General features: G+C 41.8%; 1 protein-coding gene across 2 annotated transcripts in view; it reads right to left on the bottom strand.

Annotated features, from left to right (window-relative positions):
- The window catches only part of HINFP (histone H4 transcription factor), a 95,616-nt gene that overhangs the window by 61,710 nt on the left and 13,005 nt on the right, over window positions 1–20,901 (bottom strand). For both annotated transcript variants that reach the window (XM_085645908.1, XM_085645909.1), the window contains exon 3: window positions 15,601–15,827. In XM_085645908.1, the coding sequence (XP_085502034.1) occupies window positions 15,601–15,827 (227 nt within the window). The remainder of the gene's footprint in view (window positions 1–15,600; window positions 15,828–20,901) is intronic.

Here is a 20,901-nt window from a genome sequence, read left to right as displayed (position 1 = left end):
TTTTCTACGCCAAAAACGGCGGTACACATTTGTCAGTAGAAAAGTGGGGTATGTCCAAAGCCTTTGGTTGCACTGTTCCCTCTTCTTACACTGGATGTTAAAGAGGTTAAAATATGATATCATTTGCATGCCTTTCAAGTATAAACAAGCATTGGCATAGCTAATAGGTCTCGCCTTTGAGACCTTATAAGCGTTTAGCCATGCAACAGTTGCATAACTAAACACTTATAAGGTCCCAAAAGCGAGACCTATTGGCTATGCCAAGCGGCCGCGAAAGTGATCGCCATCAATCATCAAAGCGGCTAAAGTGAAAGTCATTGCGGTAAAAGTGGCACGCGCGCCCGCGCACATGCACTGTAGCTCTAGGCTGGCCTGACAGCACTTTTTGGAGCCCTCTCAATAAGTCTCGCCAGACCAGCGCATGCGCTGGGTCAGGCGAGACCTAAAAACGATGGGTTTATCCTAGTTTGTGTACGTGGTAGTGTAAACGTTCCCTAATGGTGAGAGTTAAACTGTATCGTATGCTCATGTTGACGTACAGGGAAAAAGGTGAGACATATAAATCTCTGTAGCATTGCTGTAAATTAGTAGGTGCTGTCAGATAATGAACACAAACACTTCTTGAATTAGAAAATGCAAATACCAGCACGTCTCAGCAGATGTGAACTACTATTAATGGGATAGTAGCTGCACTTGTCAGTAGCAAGTATGTACAATGGGCAAGTGAGCACCCGCCCTGTGTATTCCCATCTTTAGCACCATGATGGTATGGTTAGAAGGATGGAAAATCCGCAAATATCTTCTATACTTTCAATTTTGAGAGCACCGATGAGGACTATATTGTTGCAGAAAGGGAACCATCGTATTTTGTAGTAGTCGTGAATTTTTTTTTCGGTGGGGGGGATGGGTGGGTACAAACGTGGGCTAAAATATGTATCCTCTTATAATGCTATACTTGGAATGCATTTTTTTACGTGTATAAAGTGTCCTTCTCGCGTTGAATTAGAGGAAGTTGGCATGCGGGGAAGGTGTTGGTGGAATGGCTGCTAGCATGGCTGTTTTCCAGGGTAACTTTTCTCAGGTGGGTGTGGGGGGGGAGGGAGCGTGGAGGCGGAGGCCTCAGTTGTGCTGGAACTGCGCAGTTTAGGCCGGTGGCCGGGCGGGTGCTCTGCTGTCATGCTGGTCTCTGGGGGGGTGGACGAGCACTTGGCGTGTCACCCGCCTGTTTGCTCCATAACCCCCTTGTCTGGTCTGAGTGTGTGTCTCACATAAACATGGCACATCTGACATGTCCTCCCCTCTATCATTCCCTCTTTGCAGCTGGAAACACATTGCCTCAACCCCACGAATGCTACAGACCCCCGCAGAGCACCGGCAACTCTGGATCATAATTATTAATTTTGTGTGCGGATTGAAAATAAAGGACCCGCTCGGCCCGCTGCGTTTCCTGATGAGGTTTCTGTTTTTTCGCCGCTAGCCTCTCACCCCAGCTTTGCCAATATAGTCTCTCCCGGCTGGATCGATCCCACTGGTTATTTCAACATGAAGTAATGGCGACACGTTGGACGCGGAGCTACCTGGGGCCAGAGGACGAGGAAAAAGAGCAGACCGAGGCGCATTTTAAAAATGTTAATGCAAGGAGTGTGTGTTCACAGCATTAATATCCTTACTGGGTTCTTGACACCCTTTTTAAAAAAGCGGTAGAGAGATTGTCCCGGCAGATTCGAAAAAGAAAGCGTGCACAGGCTGAATCTAAACAATGCACGCTGTCCTGTCCGAAGAAGGGCAAAGAAAATAGTGCTTACAACACCTACCGTGTAAGAACCGAAGTAAAGGGGCCAGTAGTCATGAGAGGTTACGAATGACAACATGGGGGTACTAAGGAGGGACTAACAAGCCTCTTTGCCAATCAGAAGACACCCCTTACGAAGGGCACACACAAGCCAATTAAAAATATGGGCGAGGGAGTGGGCGGGGCTTCTCTCCTGTACTCAACTACAAAAGATCATTGCCAGCGCTTGCTCAGGCGCGACCTAAAAAGATCTTAAAGAAAACAGGCAAACATTTATTTAATGGGTAATTGAAGATAAAGAAAGCAAGTAACTCGGGTTTTCTGCACTGTTTAACTTTAGGAACACCTTCATTTTTTGAGACATCTTGCAGAAAACGTGTAAAAAAATGTCTTGAAAATTCATAAAGTGTATTTCATTAACATGAAGAATAGTTTCACCTTAGTACATCATATCAGTGCATTTTGGAGTATTTTTTTTAAGTGGGCTGGCCTGCTATTATATATGAACAACATTATAGTTTATTGACTGACACACAATAGAAGATTTTGTACTGTGCACAGCCTGAGGTCATGCATTTCCAAGTTCACCTATATGTGATAAAGAAGGGGGGGGGAAAAATAAAAAAATAAATAAAGGAGGGAAACAACTAAATGAATTGCCTAGGATCACACAGTTTGGCCAAGCAGCGAAGCCGGGATTCATCCCAGGTTTTCTACTTTCACAGTGTGCAATTCATCCACTAGATGTACATGCGTTGTTTACCCTACACCCATCTCACTCCCTCACCTCGAATGCCACCCTCCTGGCATCAGTGCAGCACTCGCTCACACCACAGACTACACTTTTCGGCGCCCGGGAAAATGCTTGCGAGTACCCATGATGTAGAAGTTCATGGAACTCTTCAGTGTCTTGCAATAGCCTGATAATTAACATAAGTGTATTTGTAAAGCGCATGTTCACCCAAGGGTATCTTGGCGCTGAATAACAGATGTTTATTGTTTGTTGATAATGTACAGCGGGGTATGTTATACCGACTGGGTGTGTCACAAGTCACCTATTATAAAGAAATTAGAGGTGGGTTTATATACAGAGATTGCAGAATCCTAAGTATTGTAAGTAACTAGTTACTTTCTGATTCAGAATGCTAAAACCAAGCTTTAGAAAATCAACAGGAACATTGTGTCCAAGTGGATGAAAAACATGTTGGCTGGCGCTCTCATAACTGGGGTAAGAAAAAAAAAAAGGCGTGCATGCAATATTATATATATATGTATTATATATATATATATATGTATTATATATATATACACACACATATATACACACACTTTTAATGTCTTACTTGAGATATATATATATATAGCAACAAGACCAGTTTCTGAGGAATCTGTAAAAAAATATTGTCTTTGTTTGATTTATACATACCCCTTGAAATAACGGACTGAAATTCCTTTGGGAAATTATTTTACAAGTCATTAGTTGACGATAACCTAAACTGATAACAGAATAATAACACCGACACAACAGCTACAAATTATGTGATGTTTTCTTCGGTTTGTAGAGCAGCAAGGCATTTTGTTTTGTTGAGCTTTAGTGAGCAATAAGGTTTTTTGTTCAGGGAATTAGTGATGTGTGTGGAAGCTCTGCGCTGTGTTCCTAGCATCCATTTGTGATTATTTAGTCCCGACAGGTGATAATCGAACTGCTGACCTACATGCACTAACACTATTTTCCCAACATACGTAGACATCCAGCAGCGTTTTTCAAACGTTACTCTAGAGTAAAGTGTGCATATGCACTAGCTGCGTTTTCTCTTCAAAAGGACTCATTTTTTTAGGTCTCGCCTGACCCAGCGCATGCGCTGGTCTGGCGAGACTTATTGAGAGAGCTCCAAAAAGTGCTACCAGGCCAGCCTAGAGCTGCAGTGCATGTGCGCGGGCGCGCGCGCCGTGCTTTACCGCGATTGCTTTCACTTTAGCGGCCGCTTTGATGTTTGATCATGATCGCGATCACTTTTACTTTCGCGGCTGCACGGCCGCTTTGCATAGCCAATAGGTCTCGCTTTTGGGACCATATAAGTATTTAGTTATGCAACTGTTGCATGGCTAAACACTTATAAAGGTCCCAAAGGCGAGACCTATTGGCTATGCCAATGCTTGTTTAAATCTACAACAACGCAAGCTACGAGAATCTGTGCACTTCAGGGGAAGTGCTTGTACCAAGTTTATCAAAACCAATCTTGGTATAGTCTTACTTCAATTCTAATTTATATAAAGCTCTTACCATTTCTTTTTGTAACATATCATACAGGTTAACCCACACTGATTTCCTTAGTCTTTTTAAGGACCGGCAAGATCTGTATATGTCAATCTGGTCGAAAAGGAACTTGCGGAACTTTAAAAAAGGGACATTGTTGAATGAAAGACAAACCAGAATTGTGCCAAATCGCAGTTGAGCCACATGGTTTTAACTGCAATTCAGAATTTAAAATAAGGATAATGCATCTGCCACTGGAGACTGGACTCTGCGTTTCTGACAGAAAAGGGAAGGGAGGATTAGAAAAAAAAACAAGTATTGGCAATGCCAGGAGGTCTTGCTTTCACAAGAGTTGGAGCTTATTGGTGCTGTAGATAGACAATGTCATTTACCCATGTGTTGTGGAGTGGATGCATGCAGAGTGGAGTGGAATTATGTGGGTTGGATTGGAATGGTTAGTTGTGGAATTGTGTGGCATGGACTTTAGTACAATTATGTGGCATGGTGTAATTATGTGGACAATTTATATTTATAAAACTTCACCTGATGCAGCGGTTACTAAAGGTTTTTAAACAGCAAGCCTTTCACACGCGTCGCCCATTTAATTGAGGAGTCAAGAATAAATGAGCACGTTATCAATCAAATAACAGGCAGTTACCATGTCAATTAAACATTTTATAACACTTTATAACAAGCTTTAAAAAGGAAAGGAGCGCAGATAAAAATAGATAGCTGGTATTTAGAGTTATCATAAAAAATAAAAAAGCACTTTTAAACTAGCTGAGCAACTGAAGAGAAAAACTTTCAGCAGAAATGAACGTGCACAGGCTGTGTGCAGCCAATCAAAGAGAAGGTACCAAATAGGCCAAAAGTGCGGACCCCACTGCTCCATGCTGCATGCTGTGGTGGGTGGAAGCAAAATGTGAGTGATAATTTGACAGAGCAATGGATGGAGCTCGCTGACCAACAACCCCTCTATTTATGTATATAATATGTGTGATTTGTGGGGGGGGGGGGGGGGGGGGGGGGGGTAAAAAAAGAAAAAAGAAAAAAAAGTACTCAGGCGAGACAAAAAGTGGACAAAGACCAGACAAAAAATAAACAAGCAATGTCAATACACAGCGTGCATTATGAGTTAACAGCCAATAACAAGATTACGTTTCTATGGGTTGGTCCAAGATACGATTAAGGCTGCTCTTCAGCGCTAGTCAGACGGAGCAGAGCACGACCTCATGAATGCAAACATACAGAAGATACATTGTTTTCCTTAGCAATCTACAGCATTGCGAAGCAAAGCTGGATGCACTTTGTCGCTGAATAACTTTTAGGTACTGCAATATCTGTTCCTGAGGACTACCCATGCAAAATTACTGCAAAGGGGTTGAAACTTCAACGGTTTATAATGTTCTTGGACGTTGAAGAGAATTTCTAGCCATAAGTGGGGGACACTATGCAGTGAATTTTCCTCTGCCACAGCAATTAATTTAGACTGCTATTCCAATACGCTTTGTCTTTGCTATAAACTATTTCACATGCTGTGCTCTATTTTAATGTCACTGCTCACTTACACTATAGTTTGTTAATGTGCAAAACTTCTGTACAAACTTATTCTTTGAAACGTTAAGGATCGAAACAAACATAAGGATAGATTTTTGTGTTCTGTCCAATCTTTCCTTTTTTTACAGTGGTCCTGTTAGAAACTTTTAAAGTTTGTTCATTTTATTTTTCTTACTCATTAGACTAGTCCAACTTCTCAGTTTGAGGTACACAAGTGGATCACACAGGCCCGGCACAATTTAAAACGTTTAGATCTGGCCTGTCACACCATACTACTGTTTTTTCCAAAAGCATTGTCAGCGAGCTTCGCCCACAGGTCTACCAAATCGCCATTCACATTTTTTCGACCTCAACAGCAAAAAAAAAAAAAAAAGATTTTTTTTATTACAACTGCATGAAACAACCGACCAGGCCACTTTAACCACTGGCTGCCTTCAAGTTGGCAGACCGCACAAAGCCTGCGCAAAGCCTGCACAAAGCCTGCGCAGAGCAAAGCCAGCAGAAGCCAGACGCCCACAACGACCTGGCCCATCTGACCCTGGGGGGAAAGGAAACCTCAATTTTTAGGTTGAGCCTAGTGTTGCAGAGCATGCGCTGCTCGCTCTGCGAGGCATACTGTAGTAGGGAACGATGTGGAAGCTCCGCCCATATTTTTCATTGGCTGGCGTCATCGTCCATGGTAAATGCTTGCTTCCGAATGATAATGAGGCTTCTTAGTCCCGCCTTGTTACCGCCCTGTCTCCTTTTGGGACTGCCCATCAGGACTGGATCTTTTACTTGAGGCATTACACAGTCTCCTTCATTAGTCGGTAAGCACTATATTTTTTTCACAATGGCGACAGCTTGTCTGGTATTTGTATTCAGGGTTTTAGCGCGCGGGTGTAGAGCCAGAGAACCAGGTCAGCAGAGCCGTTCTAGAGCCAGAGAACCAGGTCAGCAGAGCAGCTCTAGAGCCAGAGAACCAGGTCAGCAGAGCGGCTCTAGAGCCAGAGAACCAGGTCAGCAGAGCGGCTCTAGAGCCAGAGAACCAGGTCAGGAGAGCTGCTGTACAGCCAGAGAACCAGGTCAGAAGAGCTGCTGTAGAGCCAAAGAACCAGGTCAGCAGAGCTGCTGTAGAGCCAGAGAACCAGGTCAGCAGAGCTGCTGTAGAGCCAGAGAACCAGGTCAGCAGAGCTGCTGTAGAGCCAGAGAACCAGGTCAGCAGAGCTGTTGTAGAGCCTGAGACCAAGGTCAGAACAGGTGCTGCAGGAACTGGAGAGGTACAAACGTAATCAGACACAGAAGAGGTGCAATGATGCAGAGTAATATGGCACATTGTCGCAATATTTTACTATTTTGTCATTTTACAACACAGTAGTACTGTCTGGACAAATGCTTCTCCTCATTAGCAGCACTCTAACACCCGAATACAGCAGTCAGCAACGAAATGGTGACAGTTAATCTTCGCAAAGCGTCTGTCCCCCCGGGGGATCACGGCTGATGCTTTCTAAAGCCTCTTTTGATTCATCTGAGCTAGAATCAATGTTTGAAACTGATGCAGAAGATCTGAATCATGCAGCAAGTGTGGAAAATATGTAAATGGTCTGAGAACGCGGCAGCCACAATATGGCGTTATTCTAGTGGTCCTGCCTATGAGCAAAGACTTGTAGTGTAATGGCCTTGATTTACTGACGGTGTTGTAAATCCATGGAACTGTCCCCCAGAAGAATATTTGGGCAAAAAATAACCTTGAAGTACTGATTCTATGGTACTAATAAAGTACGGGTAAACGTGGAGGCCATGCAAGGTCACTGAAGTCAGGAAGGAATGGGCAGTTCTGGACAGCATTGTCATTCTCCAGGTAGGAATTCCCATGCAGGGCAGCGCAAAGTATCTGATATGAAACAAGTATTTGCAATGCAATAGGTCTCTTTTACGCGAGTTGAAGCTATTGGAATTGTAAATGACAATGTCTTTTATTTAGGTTTTAAAAACCAAAACATAAATAAAAGGCATCGTCATTTACAATGCCAATAGCTCAAACTTGCGGAAATGCGAGACCTATTGCAATGCAAATGCTTGTTATTATTACACAGCTTATTGTCTGGGCAAAGGCTTCTCCTCGTTAGTACCAGTTTAACACCCAGATATAGCAATAAGTAACAGAAAGGGGGAAGAGGTGGCATAACTGCCAGAGCTGCTGACTATGAAGCTGGGTAACTAGGTTCAAGTCTTGGCTTCAGCTCAACATCTTGTGATTCTTGGCAAATCACTTAAGCATGTACAAAGAAAGAGGTTAACCTCAAAACTGGACGTTTACATTCTCCTCTGCAATCTCTTGTAAATTAACATCAATATTCCACAGCATGCCACCTTTCTTTAATGAGAGTGCATTCAACTCACAAAGCAGCAGAGCAGCTCCTATCGGAGCACAATAGTTGGTCTTTTCCGGCTTGGTAGGAGGTGTGAGGGACGAATGTGGTAATAAAATGCAAGCAGCTATGGACCTGAAGCTGAACACGCACTCACAGTATAACAAGAGCAGTAAAGAAATAATAAAATTCTCCCCAAACAGATAAACAACCGAAGCATAAAGATGTAGTACTTGGCCCCTTCTCCCGTGGGAGGAAACGAAGACAAAAAGGAGGGACAAAGAGAAGGATTGACCACTAGCAAGCAAGGATTTTAAAGGACACTGAAAAAAACATATGAAAAGCTGTGGGTGGGCTATAAGCCCACAAGACCTATATATAAGAGGTATCGAAAGCTCGATCTAAAAACTATGGCGAGAACAGTGCTTAATTTGAGCCGAGCTTTCCGGTGCTAAGCACCGGCACTTAATTAGTTTCCGGTCTGCGCGGCACTGGCACCTAATTGTCAACACCATACTTAGCTCAGTCAACCAGTGCTGCTCATTTAATTTAAAGATGAGCAGAACAACTGTAGTTTAGGAATACAATATACATTAAAATTGTTAAAGCCTGCCTCCCCAGCCATTCCTTTAGCTTTGGGGAACTGGAATAATCTGAACTGTCGCATTTACATGTGAGAGAGATGGTTAGTAGTTGTTTTGGCAGCGATGACAGGGGCGATGGGTGGTGCAAGCTGCAGTGGCCTCCTGGTCAGAGAAGCCCTGGCACTTAATATTTTACAAATTAAGCACTGGGAGAGAACGAGCTGGCAAAGTTAGTGGGTATAATGATGTCTGGATAGAAAGGATAATTGAGCGGATTTACAGTTTAACAAAAAATAAAAAAGTATTTGAAGGGTGACATTAGTAAGGTGCTGCACTTCTGTGCCAAAAGAGGAAGTCTGTGGCTTTGCTGACAGCTTGTGATATTCGGGCACAGCAATTAGTTCAGTGTCATAGGAACAAAATCAGACCCTGAATCGAATCCATACTTCCCCCCATGAAGGGCCTCAGGTGAGTAAAGAACCTTTAACTGAGTTTTTTTTTTTCTTGAAGCCAGTGTACGTTATTCAGTTCCAGACTGGTGTGGATTTAAGATCTCAAATTCTAGATTTGTGGGAAAACCCTCTTTTAAATAATTTTGACCTATGCCAGGTTTATTTGAGAGAGGCCAAAGTGGGTTAAATTGGCATAGACCAACTAGGAGAGAACTACAGAAGTGTGAGTGGCGCATAGGGTTATTTCACGACACAGCTCAGAAGGTTACAGGTTTCACAATCTGCATTAAGAAATATCATTTACTATCTCCTCAGACGCCATTGTTTATGTGCTACTACGAGAATTAACACTTATTTTGTAATCACTATTGTTTTGTCCACTGTACACAACAGATATCACGGTCAGTTTGTGGACGGCTATGTGTGTTACCAAATTTATTGTAAATTGACTGATTTGATGTTTGTGTAACAAAGTGTAGCTATATATATGTATATTTAGGTACCAATTTCAGGCCGTATGTTAAATTATTTATTTGGGACTGTTATAGTTTGCAGGTGTTTCACTCGCCTATTCTGACTGCTATAGTGGAGCCCTGACTAATTCCTTTTGGAGTAGTTTGTGTGTTAGTTTACAATGAGAACCCACATGTTGAGTGTCAATGGCCCACATCTGGGCACCTATGCAAAACACGGAATGAAGTTAACCGCTGCAAGGTAGAAACCCCACCCTTGTCAATAATGAGCACCTCAATGTTCTTGTAATTTGTTCTTGCAAAATTTAAGTCCTTCATAATGACACCTCGTGCTTCCCTGCTCTCAATGCCATAGTTTAGATCAAATCCCGGAGCCCCAAACAGAGTAAAACAGGTATGTCTTACGCGTCTGAGAAACTTGAGTGTTGAGTTGACCACTATGCTACCCCTTCAATTACAGCATTACTCCCAGAATTTGCTTCTATTCTAAAAGGCTCTCTTTCTTCCTGGTGCCACACAAGTACAGCTGGTAGATAATGAAAGTGTGCAGTTACCTATAGGACCAAAATGTTACAACTAAAATTTTAAATCTTAGAGAATTTTTTTTTCCATGAGTTTTGGTTTTAAGACAGACTTGGAAAGTCGAAGAATAAAGCCAGGAAACACAGTTTCAGTTTGATGAAAATAAAAACAAGTTTACATTTTGATCCCACACACCACACTTGGAGACTGGATCATTTGGCTAGAGTCTAGACCCTCGCTAATCTGTACACCAACTTGTTTTTTTATGAGAGACATGAACAAACGCATGCGTAAGTAAATAGACTTAGTAGTGGTTAATTTGTGCTGCTGGTGGTTGAACGTCGTGAGCACCGACTACTCTGTGGACGGCAATTTGTCTTTCATCATAGACTTTGATCGATAGCAATAGCGAAAAAGGAAGAAAATCAAGAAAGGAGGACAAAGAGAAAGATAGAAACCCATTGACAAAGAGAAAAACAATGATGAAAAAGAATCCACAAAAATGTCCAAATTGTGTGTGTGTGTGTGTGTGTGTGTGTGTGTGTGTGTGTGTGTGTGTGTGTGTGTGTGTGTGTGTGTGTGTGTGTGTGTGTGTATATATATATATATATATATATATATATATATATATATATATATATATATATATATATATATATATAAATAAAAAATTCACTGAAAAACCATAGGTTTCACACATGTTATAGTTAGATGTACATTTCACTCGTAAAAAACCAATGAAATTCCACGTTATAGTTAGATCAGGTAACTATAACTTGCGCGCCCACAATAAACTGCTGATGACGTCACATATTACATCACTCATGACATGGTCAGTGACATCACTCTTCACATCAATGATGACATCTGAAATGACACATTGTGGATTGCGGTCGCACAAGTTATAGTTACCTGATCTAAGTATAACGTGGAATTTCATTGGTTTTTTACGAGTGAAATGTACATCTAACTATAACATGTGTGAAACCTATGGTTTTTTCAGTGAATTTGTAAGGTTTTTTAAATGCTAATTCCCAACTATAACGTGTGTGAAACCTATGGTTTTTTCAGTGAATTTGTATGGTTTTTTAAATGCTAAGTTATGTATTTATTTTTAATTTTTGCGCGCACGGTGCGCTTCGCGCACCGTGCGCGCGCTGTGGGCACTCAGTGCGCTTCGCTCACCGAGCGCCCACGTGGCGCATTTTGTACCGTGCACGCCTCGCCATTTTTTACAAAATATCAATTGTTTTTTTCTCTCTTGTGGATCCTTAGATTTATATATTAAATGTGATTGTTATTTCTTTTCTTTATTTTTTTTTTACCGTACGCGCACCCCGCGATTTTTAAAAAAAATTATTAAATTCATTTCATACTTTTTGGTCCTTTGTGAACCCCCTGACGAACGCTAGGGGGTCTGCAACTCTCATTGCCCCCTTTTCATGTTATCAACCTTTTTTTTTTCAGTGCGAGAGACAGAAAATGGCGGCCGATACTTCCTGGTTTCAACCGATTCGAATGTTTACTTTGATCTAACAACCAATCAGAAACGCGCACGGCACCGTACGCGTACGGTAAGCTTATCGTAAGCGCACGGTAAGCTGCCACAGATATATATATTGATTTAAATGCTATTTTCTCAGGAACTACTGAACAGATTTACACCAGACCTACAAAAGGCACTTCCTTGACCTTATGGATACCTCTTTGCCAAATTACAAGTAATTCTGTTCAGCCGTTCGGGCTGTAGCTGTGTCTAAAGGTCCTATGGAAAAATGCATGGGGAAAACGCGTTTTGGGACCCCCCTTTTTTCTCAGCCCCCGCTTGACGAATCACCCCGAGACTTTCAGGGTAGGAGCGGAGCGTAGCGCCCCATTAGTTTTGAAAATTTCGCGAGGATTCGTCAACCGGCGCCAAAGTTATTCAAAATAGAATGTTGCGGATTTCCTATGGAAACAGGGTCCTAACTATAACTACCTACTGGCGACCGCCAGTAGGTAAATTATATATATATATATATATATATATATATATATATATATATATATATATACACACATATATATACACACACACACATATATACACACACAGCAGAGCTCTTCTTCCTCACCATCTTGGGTGGATCTACGCGCCTCTTCTGCTCCAGTCATTCTAAACAATAAAATAGAAATGTCACGGTGATGCTTTCTTTCAGATTTCCTTGTAGCTTCCCTCAGGAGCAGTCACATAAGTCCAGTAATTGCCAAAATATGTGTTGTCAAAGGCGTTTAAAGAGGCACGACAAGGATGATGGCAAATGAGTATAAGTGCGCCAGCTGCCTTTCGATGATGTCGCCATGAGGTACATGACACATCTGAATCGTCATAGAAGCCCCCTGGACATGGCAGGCCAGCATATAGAAGCCCTGTCATTTATATGGTTGGAATAATTTGTTTCCATCATCTTAAATGTCGTTTCCTGGGAAGATGAAACATCCTAAGAATGATTCAAATGAATTATTTAACTCGACTTTCTCCAAACGGCAAGCCTTCATGGGCCAGACAACTTTAGATTAGAATCCTTCAGAAAAAATGGAAAAGCTTTTTACCTTTTAATGAAGCCAAACCTCGATCTCCTCAAGTCAGCAGCACCGATTTAAAAGGTTTAATGGGTGTGTGAAGACAGTGCTTCCAGTACAAATTATTCAGGGTTTTCCAAATTCCTGCGTTCATCCATATTCGTGTCCAGCTGTATATGCAAATGCAACTTAAAGCGTTACATGCATTTGAAAGCACTAAGACTCCTTTCGCGCTCAGGCTCTTCACTCTTTGAAATCTCAAGAGTAGCCTTAAGGAAATAAAAACAAGCACTGCCCACTAATGTGTGTGGCTATTATCTTTGAAGTTGTTGCTCTCAGGCTTCCAAAATCACGATCAGATTTCCACATTTGCTAGAAGTCACTTACTAGAAGAAACTGAAATGTCTTGGAAGGTTTACTAAGCCACAACACTTTCTGTGGCTCGATTTAGGCATGTGAAACATGCACAAGCCACAGATTACCATTTAGCATATCACCGGAGTTGGGACTTACTCGGAGCTAAACAATGAAATTCAACATTGGACGCCTGACACCTTTGGGCAATGTTCGCGCTCTACAGGTTGATTATTCATTCATTCATTCATTATGGGCAGTCTACAAGACCGAATGACTCAAAAGCAAAAGGACTCCTGAACTTCGTTCCTGTCCCTTGCCTTGATCTACAGAGAAATGGAACACTTGCAAGAGGGTCATATGCGGAGGATGTCCAATGGTGGCTGCGAGGCCAAGTATTGAGCAGATCTGCACAAGATAAAAGTTCCATACAATATAGCTTAAAGGGAGTCATTTTTATGGAGTCCCTTGCTATCCTGAAAACTAAGCATGGATCTAGTGGTCTGTACGTAATACGGAAAATACCTGAAATTGCATATCTTGAAGCGGTCATTCCTCTAAATACTAACAGAATGCTTTATATGGATATTCGTTTTAAGTGCAGGACCAGCCTTCGAATACAAAAAAAAAAGAAGCTAGTCTTCGCAGATAGAGGCCTAGGTCTCAGCATACATGTGTTGATGGTGAAAGGGAACACTTTGGTATAGGAGCCACGCAGATTATCAATTTAGATTTCCATTAAAAATGTTGGCTGAACCACTATCTTGGTTTATAGTGATAATAAAAATGGAAACCTCTCCAATCATGGCTCTCATAAACGGACAAGGAAACTAGAAGTCAAAAGTCGAATTAGAAAGTCAAGGGCTATACAAATACGGAGTGCTGCAGAATGACAACGCAAATCCAAAAGTGACCAAAAAGGGAAATTCAGAAGCAGCAACACCAAGCGAAGCAGCTATCAAAGCAAAACTGGGGCTGGCCACGCAAGTAAAATCAGGGAAGAACAACTGAAAAGGACATGAGGTCAGAAATAAAGTAGAGTAAAGGTCATACAGTGAAGTTGAAATCACAGCCCTGAGAAAGGAGTCAACGTGCTTTGTGTTCACCGATTACCTATACTACGGCTTTGGTCTCTGAGACCCAAGAGACAAAGTTAAACAGGAGAGACTGAAGGATAAGTACAGCATGTTTGATGGCAAATACTCCAGAGCATGTAGTAACAGGAAAGGGATTATTTGAACATCCTAGTCTAAGAATAGACATTTTTACTTGTTAGAGTGAACCTATTGCCGGACAGAGTCTCCAGGATGAAAGCCCATAGGGCTTACCTCATTCATACCATATCCGGTTTTCAATCATTAGAGTTGGTAATGTGAAGAAGAATGGAAAAGACCTTCACACAGTGTTGCGATTTTGAGTCTTTCTTGGTTTACCGATAAGCTCTTAAAGAGTATGTCAATCTGGGACTTAATTAGTCCAGAAAAAACATTTAATCATATATTTTATGCAAAACAAACTGTCCCGAGGTCACAACTTACAGTGGAGGGCCTCCTCAGGCCAGCTGACCCATCCTGCTTAGTGGAACATAAAAAACGTAACATGCATTATTACGGCCATGGTCAGCGATAAAAAAAGCCGATATACATTTTGATTATTCGGTACTCTATGAGTCCTTACTGCTAAGTCCTGGAATTTCAAGGAGAGGAGTTGGCAGGGTATGCTCAGACGTGAGTCCCTTGCTCACTTTGCCACTGGATTCAAGCAAGCCTGGCTGAAGACGGCTGAAATGCCAGAAACCGGTCCTAGGAAGCTTGTTTCTGGTCCAGGGAAGGCATGGCTGGGCAGTTCGGGCTGGACTGTTCCCATGAGGCACAGGGTCAGACTGATTTGCATATGGCCATGTCTGAACTGGGGTGGCAGAGTGGGCTAAAGAACGGTGATGGATCAAACCCAGATCTGTTGACTGGGTGTGAGTGTTTGATTGGTTCTGATGCTCCGTCCATCACCACCCCCTTTTGTACCGCTTTGTTCGCCATAAGTTGGCAGGGTATGCTCAGACGTGAGTCCCTTGCTCACTTTGCCACTGGATTCAAGCAAGCCTGGCTGAAGACGGCTGAAATGCCAGAAACCGGTCCGAGGAAGCTTGTTTCCGGTCCAGGGAAGGCATGGCTTGGCAGTTCGGGCTGGACTGTTCCCATGAGGCACAGGGTCGGACTGATTTGCATATGGCCATGTCTGAACTGGGGTGGCAGAGTGGGCTAAAGAACGGTGATGGATCAAACCCAGATCTGTTGACTGGGTGTGAGTGTTTGATTGGTTCTGATGCTCCGTCCATCACCACCCCCTTTTGTACCGCTGGAATTTCAAGGAGACCCAGAATTGTGGTGATTTGCTGCCTTTCTGTCTGTCAATGACAAGTGATCTTTTCAATGTAGAGTTTAGGACTGGCTCCTATAAGATACGTAAATGAATAAAAATGTCCCCGCGTTTGCAGACAACTTACATATAAAACAGTCTTTCTTTCTGAATGCTTTTTCCGGACATTTTGAACGCAGATTTCATACATACTGAAAACGACATACCTTGGACGACACTTGTTTTCCATAAGGAGCACCTGGTCTAGATTACTGGGTGCTCGCTGCTGCTATTCTCTAACCTGGCCTGCTATGCTTAAAGTTTAAGCGGCTTCTTCTCACCTGGCAGTTCTGCCACAGGCAGACAAAGTTTTCCGGGATATCTGGAACGATATTCCTGCTTTGGAAGTCCAATATGCAGTGGCCCAGGTTGGGCTGACTCTCCAAGGCCTCCTGACCCCATTGTTTGAGCTTGGTGTGGTAACAGTGAAAGTAAACATGGCGGATCAGATCAGCCGGGTTCTCCATGCAACAGAAGCCACAGTCCTGCCACAAACAGGAGAATTCATCTGCAAGAAATAGATTCAAGGAGCAGGCATTAGATTTTCTAATCGTCCAAAAACAGCAACAAGTGAGCCACTGTACTTGTGTAGTGCACTGCAAGACATTGAAATAATCACTGTATTGGCTATATGGCCTGAGCATCACAAATGTTTGCAGAAATTAAATACATTCAATAATTTTAAAAAGCGTATTAAGTCTTGAGAGAGGTTCTTGAAGGATGAGAGAGGAGCAAGTCAGGTAGAGGAGAGTACCTTTATTTACATGGATAGTCCTCAAGTACTGCATAAGTGCACAGTTCTAGTCAAAGCTTCACCCCCCCTACCATCTGTTAACCAGACGAGTGCTACAGACGTGTCCTCCCGATCAACACCCCTCTCAACCGGAGCTGGTGAAGGGAAGGTCAAACAGGGCACCAAGCACAAAGCAGCAGCTTTTCACTGCTGCCCTGGTGCTCCACCCGTTTCACACCCCACTCAGCCAGAGCAGAGGAGTCTTCTATTCTGGCCGAGGGGGATGTGGCGTCCTGCAACTGATGCAGTTGTGTTACAAATGCAGCAACGTCAGCTGCAGGATAGATACCCAAGAAGTTGCTTACAGGTTTTCCTACGGGCGCACAGTGTGCCACAAGAATAGTAGATAAAAGGAAGTTTGTGGATCCTACCAGATTCCCGAATTTTCCTACAGAAGAAAACATTGTGATATTCACGCAAGTCACACCACCCTGGACTTGGCTGGATGTCTAATTTGCAGAAAAGCTTGGGTTAATTTCCCTTGGTAGCAGCTGAACCCAGGACTAAGTTCTGCAGCCACCCATATTATCTGGGCTCGAAAAACCCGCTTGCATTGTCAAGCAAGATTTATTCAGGGCGAGCTATTTTTAGAGACTACTCGCCCTTTATGGCGAGTTGGAAATCCTCTAACTTTAGGGAAGACAAAAAGAATTCTCTCTAGGAATGTAGAGCAAATGCGACAAGATTTAAAGACGTCTTTATTGCTCACAAAGTGAAAATGCAAAAAAAACTGCCATTAAAGCTTATCTTGTCACCTTTGCTGGCTTTCAGAGACAGAGGTCAAAAGTCAGTTTACCGGATTACATTTTTTTCTTTCTGTGACTTTAGATAGAGGATTTTGTAAAGTGAACTGTGTGACAATTGAACTGTGCAAAGTATATTAAATGAAAGGCTGTAAGATGCAAGGCTTTTTTCTAACATAACACTGAAATAGCTAAGAACTGTTCAAACACTTCAAATATATTTCACTAGTTATGAAGACGCATTTTTGTAATTGAGGGGAAAAAAATATCTTTATAGGATCAAATCTAACAAGAACACTTGTGTTGGTGATGTGCAAATTTTAAATATTTTTGCTGAAACCATATTTCCAAAAATTGTTTATGCGCTGTTATCAGTAAAACTACATGTTAGTGGGAAAGTTTTGCGGCCATTTCAATGGAAAATATGCTATTTGTAAATGACCATGCACTACCACATCATGCTTTGGTGATATATTTACGAAAAGTGAGTTTTTAAACATGAACTGGCAATTATGACTTCTCCTGCCCAGATGACAATGCTATTAGTGAACTAAGAGGCAAGCCAGGAATCATATGTACCCTATATATGGGCTAGATTCTTGCTATACAAGGAGCAAACATTTAGTCTAATAAATAAAGTTTTTTTTGTACAGCAGAAATAGTGAACTTTCATATTAGAAGGTGCTCTCATATGTGATAATAAAGAAAAAGGTGGCTCCATAAGACAAAATATTTGCCTAGGATCACACAATTTGAGACCAGTTCATGGGTCAAGAACATTACAGTTAGGTCGAGCAGATTATTAAAGTTACTAGACCAGCAGGTCTAGTAAAAGTTTCAGGATTTTTCGAGCCTTGATTATCCATATGCATTAACAAAATCAACAGGTCCGCCTAAGCGAGCTATAGGCCTTGCCGATGTTTTTAGCCACGTGGCACAGTAGTGTAGCTGCTATACAGCATAGATGAAATAAAAAAATTAAAATCCCCATGACTTGGTCAGCGCTGGTTGAATCAGTCTTTTTTTTTTTTTTAAATTGCCGGTGGGAAGCAGTACAACACAAAGGGTGTAGATATCTGCCACCAGCATAAGAGAAGGTGCTATTTTAAACTTTCAGCCATGCTGCACAGAAGCTGAGATGCTGTGCAGTATGGCTAAAGACACTGACAAAGCCAACAGATCACGCAGGAAAGGCCTATTGACTTTGCCAATGCTTATCCTTAATAACGTGCTGTACACTGCCCGCAAGACCGTGTACATTGTGGGAACGTGATACAAACAGATAAAGTGACAACACAACATAGCCACAACCTGGCATGCTGTGGATTACAGGCAAAAAATATGTTAACATAAAATGAAAGTCTTCCCAATTTGTCATAGTCCTATGCATTTTCCTTTTAACTCCTAGCAGTTATCAAAACAAGTTCCTTACTTTCGACACAGATGTAATCTTTTTTGTGAATAAATGTCATCCCTTTGTAAAAGAGTTTGTCAAATGTTCAAAGGTCCAGCATAAAAGAGATAGCCTCAGTCCACTTAGCCCATGGCTTGTGGGTCCAGGTTTCAGACACACATTTACAAGCATGAGAAGGCCTGTACCGGACAACAAACTGTACGTTCAAAATGGAGATTTTTTTTTTTTTTTTTTTTTTTTAAACAGCCTGGTAGGAGCAAGGCAGTCCAGATGGTGGTTGGGAGGGGGGGGGGGGGAGGAGGAGAGAGCAACAGACAGAAGTAGTGAGCAAAGCTAACTTGGACATCAGGAGGAAGGGCAAGCCAACATGGACGGGGGGGGGGGGGGGGGGTGGAGGAGTGGTCTAAATCAACTAAAAAAAAAAAAAAAAAAAAAAAGGTACCACCATCCGAGAAAATCTATCAGTGCTTAGGCCATGCTCCAAGGATCATGGAAACACAAATAAACGGAAATCGTAAGACTATCACAGTACAAAGCAAGAAAATGAAAGTAACAAAAACCAAACAATGGTAAATAATGTGGGAGCTCTACACTTTTTTGTTTAGAAAAAAACCAAAAGATGATTTCCAAGCAACAGCACATGCGTCGTCTTAGGCAAGACCTAAAAAAAAGTAAATTATCATGCCAAAAAAACTGAAATCCCCATATTGTCTTTTTGGAATTTCCTGATGTGGGCGATAGACCCAACCATACAAGTGGAGTACCATTTTTGATTGGGAGACGTGGGAACACAGAACAGCATAACATTAGTAACTACCAGTTTGCTATCACTCCATTTAGGGCTTTCAAATGTAATAGTGTGCACAAGAAAGAACAGGTTTTAAAAAATGCCCTCTGAATCACAATAGTATGGGTAACCCTACTTCCAGCAGTGTACAAATAACCACTATTCAGAAACTCGCAATTTTGTACACATTTCAAAAATACATAGGCTTCCTTCATACCCATTTTAGCAACTGAATTGCTGCATGGTCCGTACACAATGAAATATTATAAGCTACACGTCAGTAGTTGGCTCTGGGTATTACGTGATTTTAGGAATATATCTATCTCTCTCTCTCTCTCTCTCCATCTCAGGAAAACTCCACCCACCACTTGACGACTTCTTCACAGAAATGGAGTACGGACCACAGAATTGGTGCTGGTAAGTTTCTTTATTCCTTTCACATAGCAGCCATGACACATTTCAGCCCCGGAGGGCCTTGATCACATAGATATATCTTCGGCTAGAAGGGTCTGAATGACATAACAGTACGCTACTCTGTAAATCAGACATCGGGGCAAAAAATAAATTGAGATTGAAGTGTCACCAATTGCTGTTTTTACATGCTTACTTTCATTATTCTTGCATTTCAACCATGCACTATGCACCACTACTTGTAAAATCCAGTTCATCAACACTTTCACAATCATCTGCCACTTTAGCCAAACGAGACATACTCCACCAAGTAGCATAATTCAACAAAGCAGAGTTTATTCCCAGTCGTACAATTCTATATGTCTTAGAGTACTTAAATTCTCCATTCTTCACAAACTACTGTTTACTCACCTTTACTCAATCTCCCACGCTTAATGTATGGCATCTGCCTTAACAACACCCTGAGCTTGCACAAATATTCCAAAGCCATTAACTTTAAAGGACCAGCGAGCCATTCAGGATTTACATTTTTGCAAGCTTTCCTAAGTTTGAGTAACTAAGAGGAGGCACTCCCGTGGTGCAATGTGGAGTACATGGATAAATCCAGATAAGATTGGCAACAAGATTTCTTACATTCAAGCCATATTTAATAGCATGCTGAACTCCTTCCACAACAATTCCATTTAATTTCTCAACCAACCCATTTATGTTGGGAGAACACAACACAATGTGCTTCGTTCAATACCTATCACTCTGAAACGCTGATACAACATGTGCGAGGTAAATTGTACACCATTGTTAGACATCACAGAAACTGAAACCCCTTCTCTACAAAACGTTAATCAAATTTTCTTTTTGTTAAATAATCCATGACCACTTCAGAATTAGGTTTACTCATCCATTTCGAAAAGTAATCAATATTAATGAAGGCAGATATCTTGCCACAGATCCACATTCACGTGGCCCCAACAAATCCCTCAAAGGGGCAGAAGGCAAATCATAACACACTGATTCTGAAACAGACTTCTTAACAGACTTGTGTGAGTTTGCACATTGCGTTTATCTTTTCACAAAACTACTTTGGTCATCAATAGAAGGCTGCCAGTAATATTTGGCACTTTTTTTTATATCAGACTCACCAATCCTACTACTGATGTGCCAGGAAAATAATGTGTGCACAAATAAAAGTAGATTACTTCCATAATCATCTTTAATCAAGCATAAATCTAAGAAACCTCCATCCAAGTCTCTACAATTGAGGACTTCACCTACATTTTTTTCACTCGATCCTCTACCGATGGTACAACACTCTTCCATCTCACTTTAAAATGTCATTATTCCCTTGCAACAACAACCTAGAGAGGCAATCTGCACATACACCTAGTAACCAGAAATGTATAGGACTTCAAAATTAAACTTAAAGTTCCCAAGATC

The sequence above is a fragment of the Triturus cristatus genome, chromosome 3_1 (genome assembly GCF_964204655.1).
Source record: "Triturus cristatus chromosome 3_1, aTriCri1.1, whole genome shotgun sequence".
Classification (NCBI taxonomy): Eukaryota; Metazoa; Chordata; class Amphibia; order Caudata; family Salamandridae; genus Triturus; species Triturus cristatus.
This window is presented reverse-complemented; position numbering and strand designations above follow the sequence as displayed.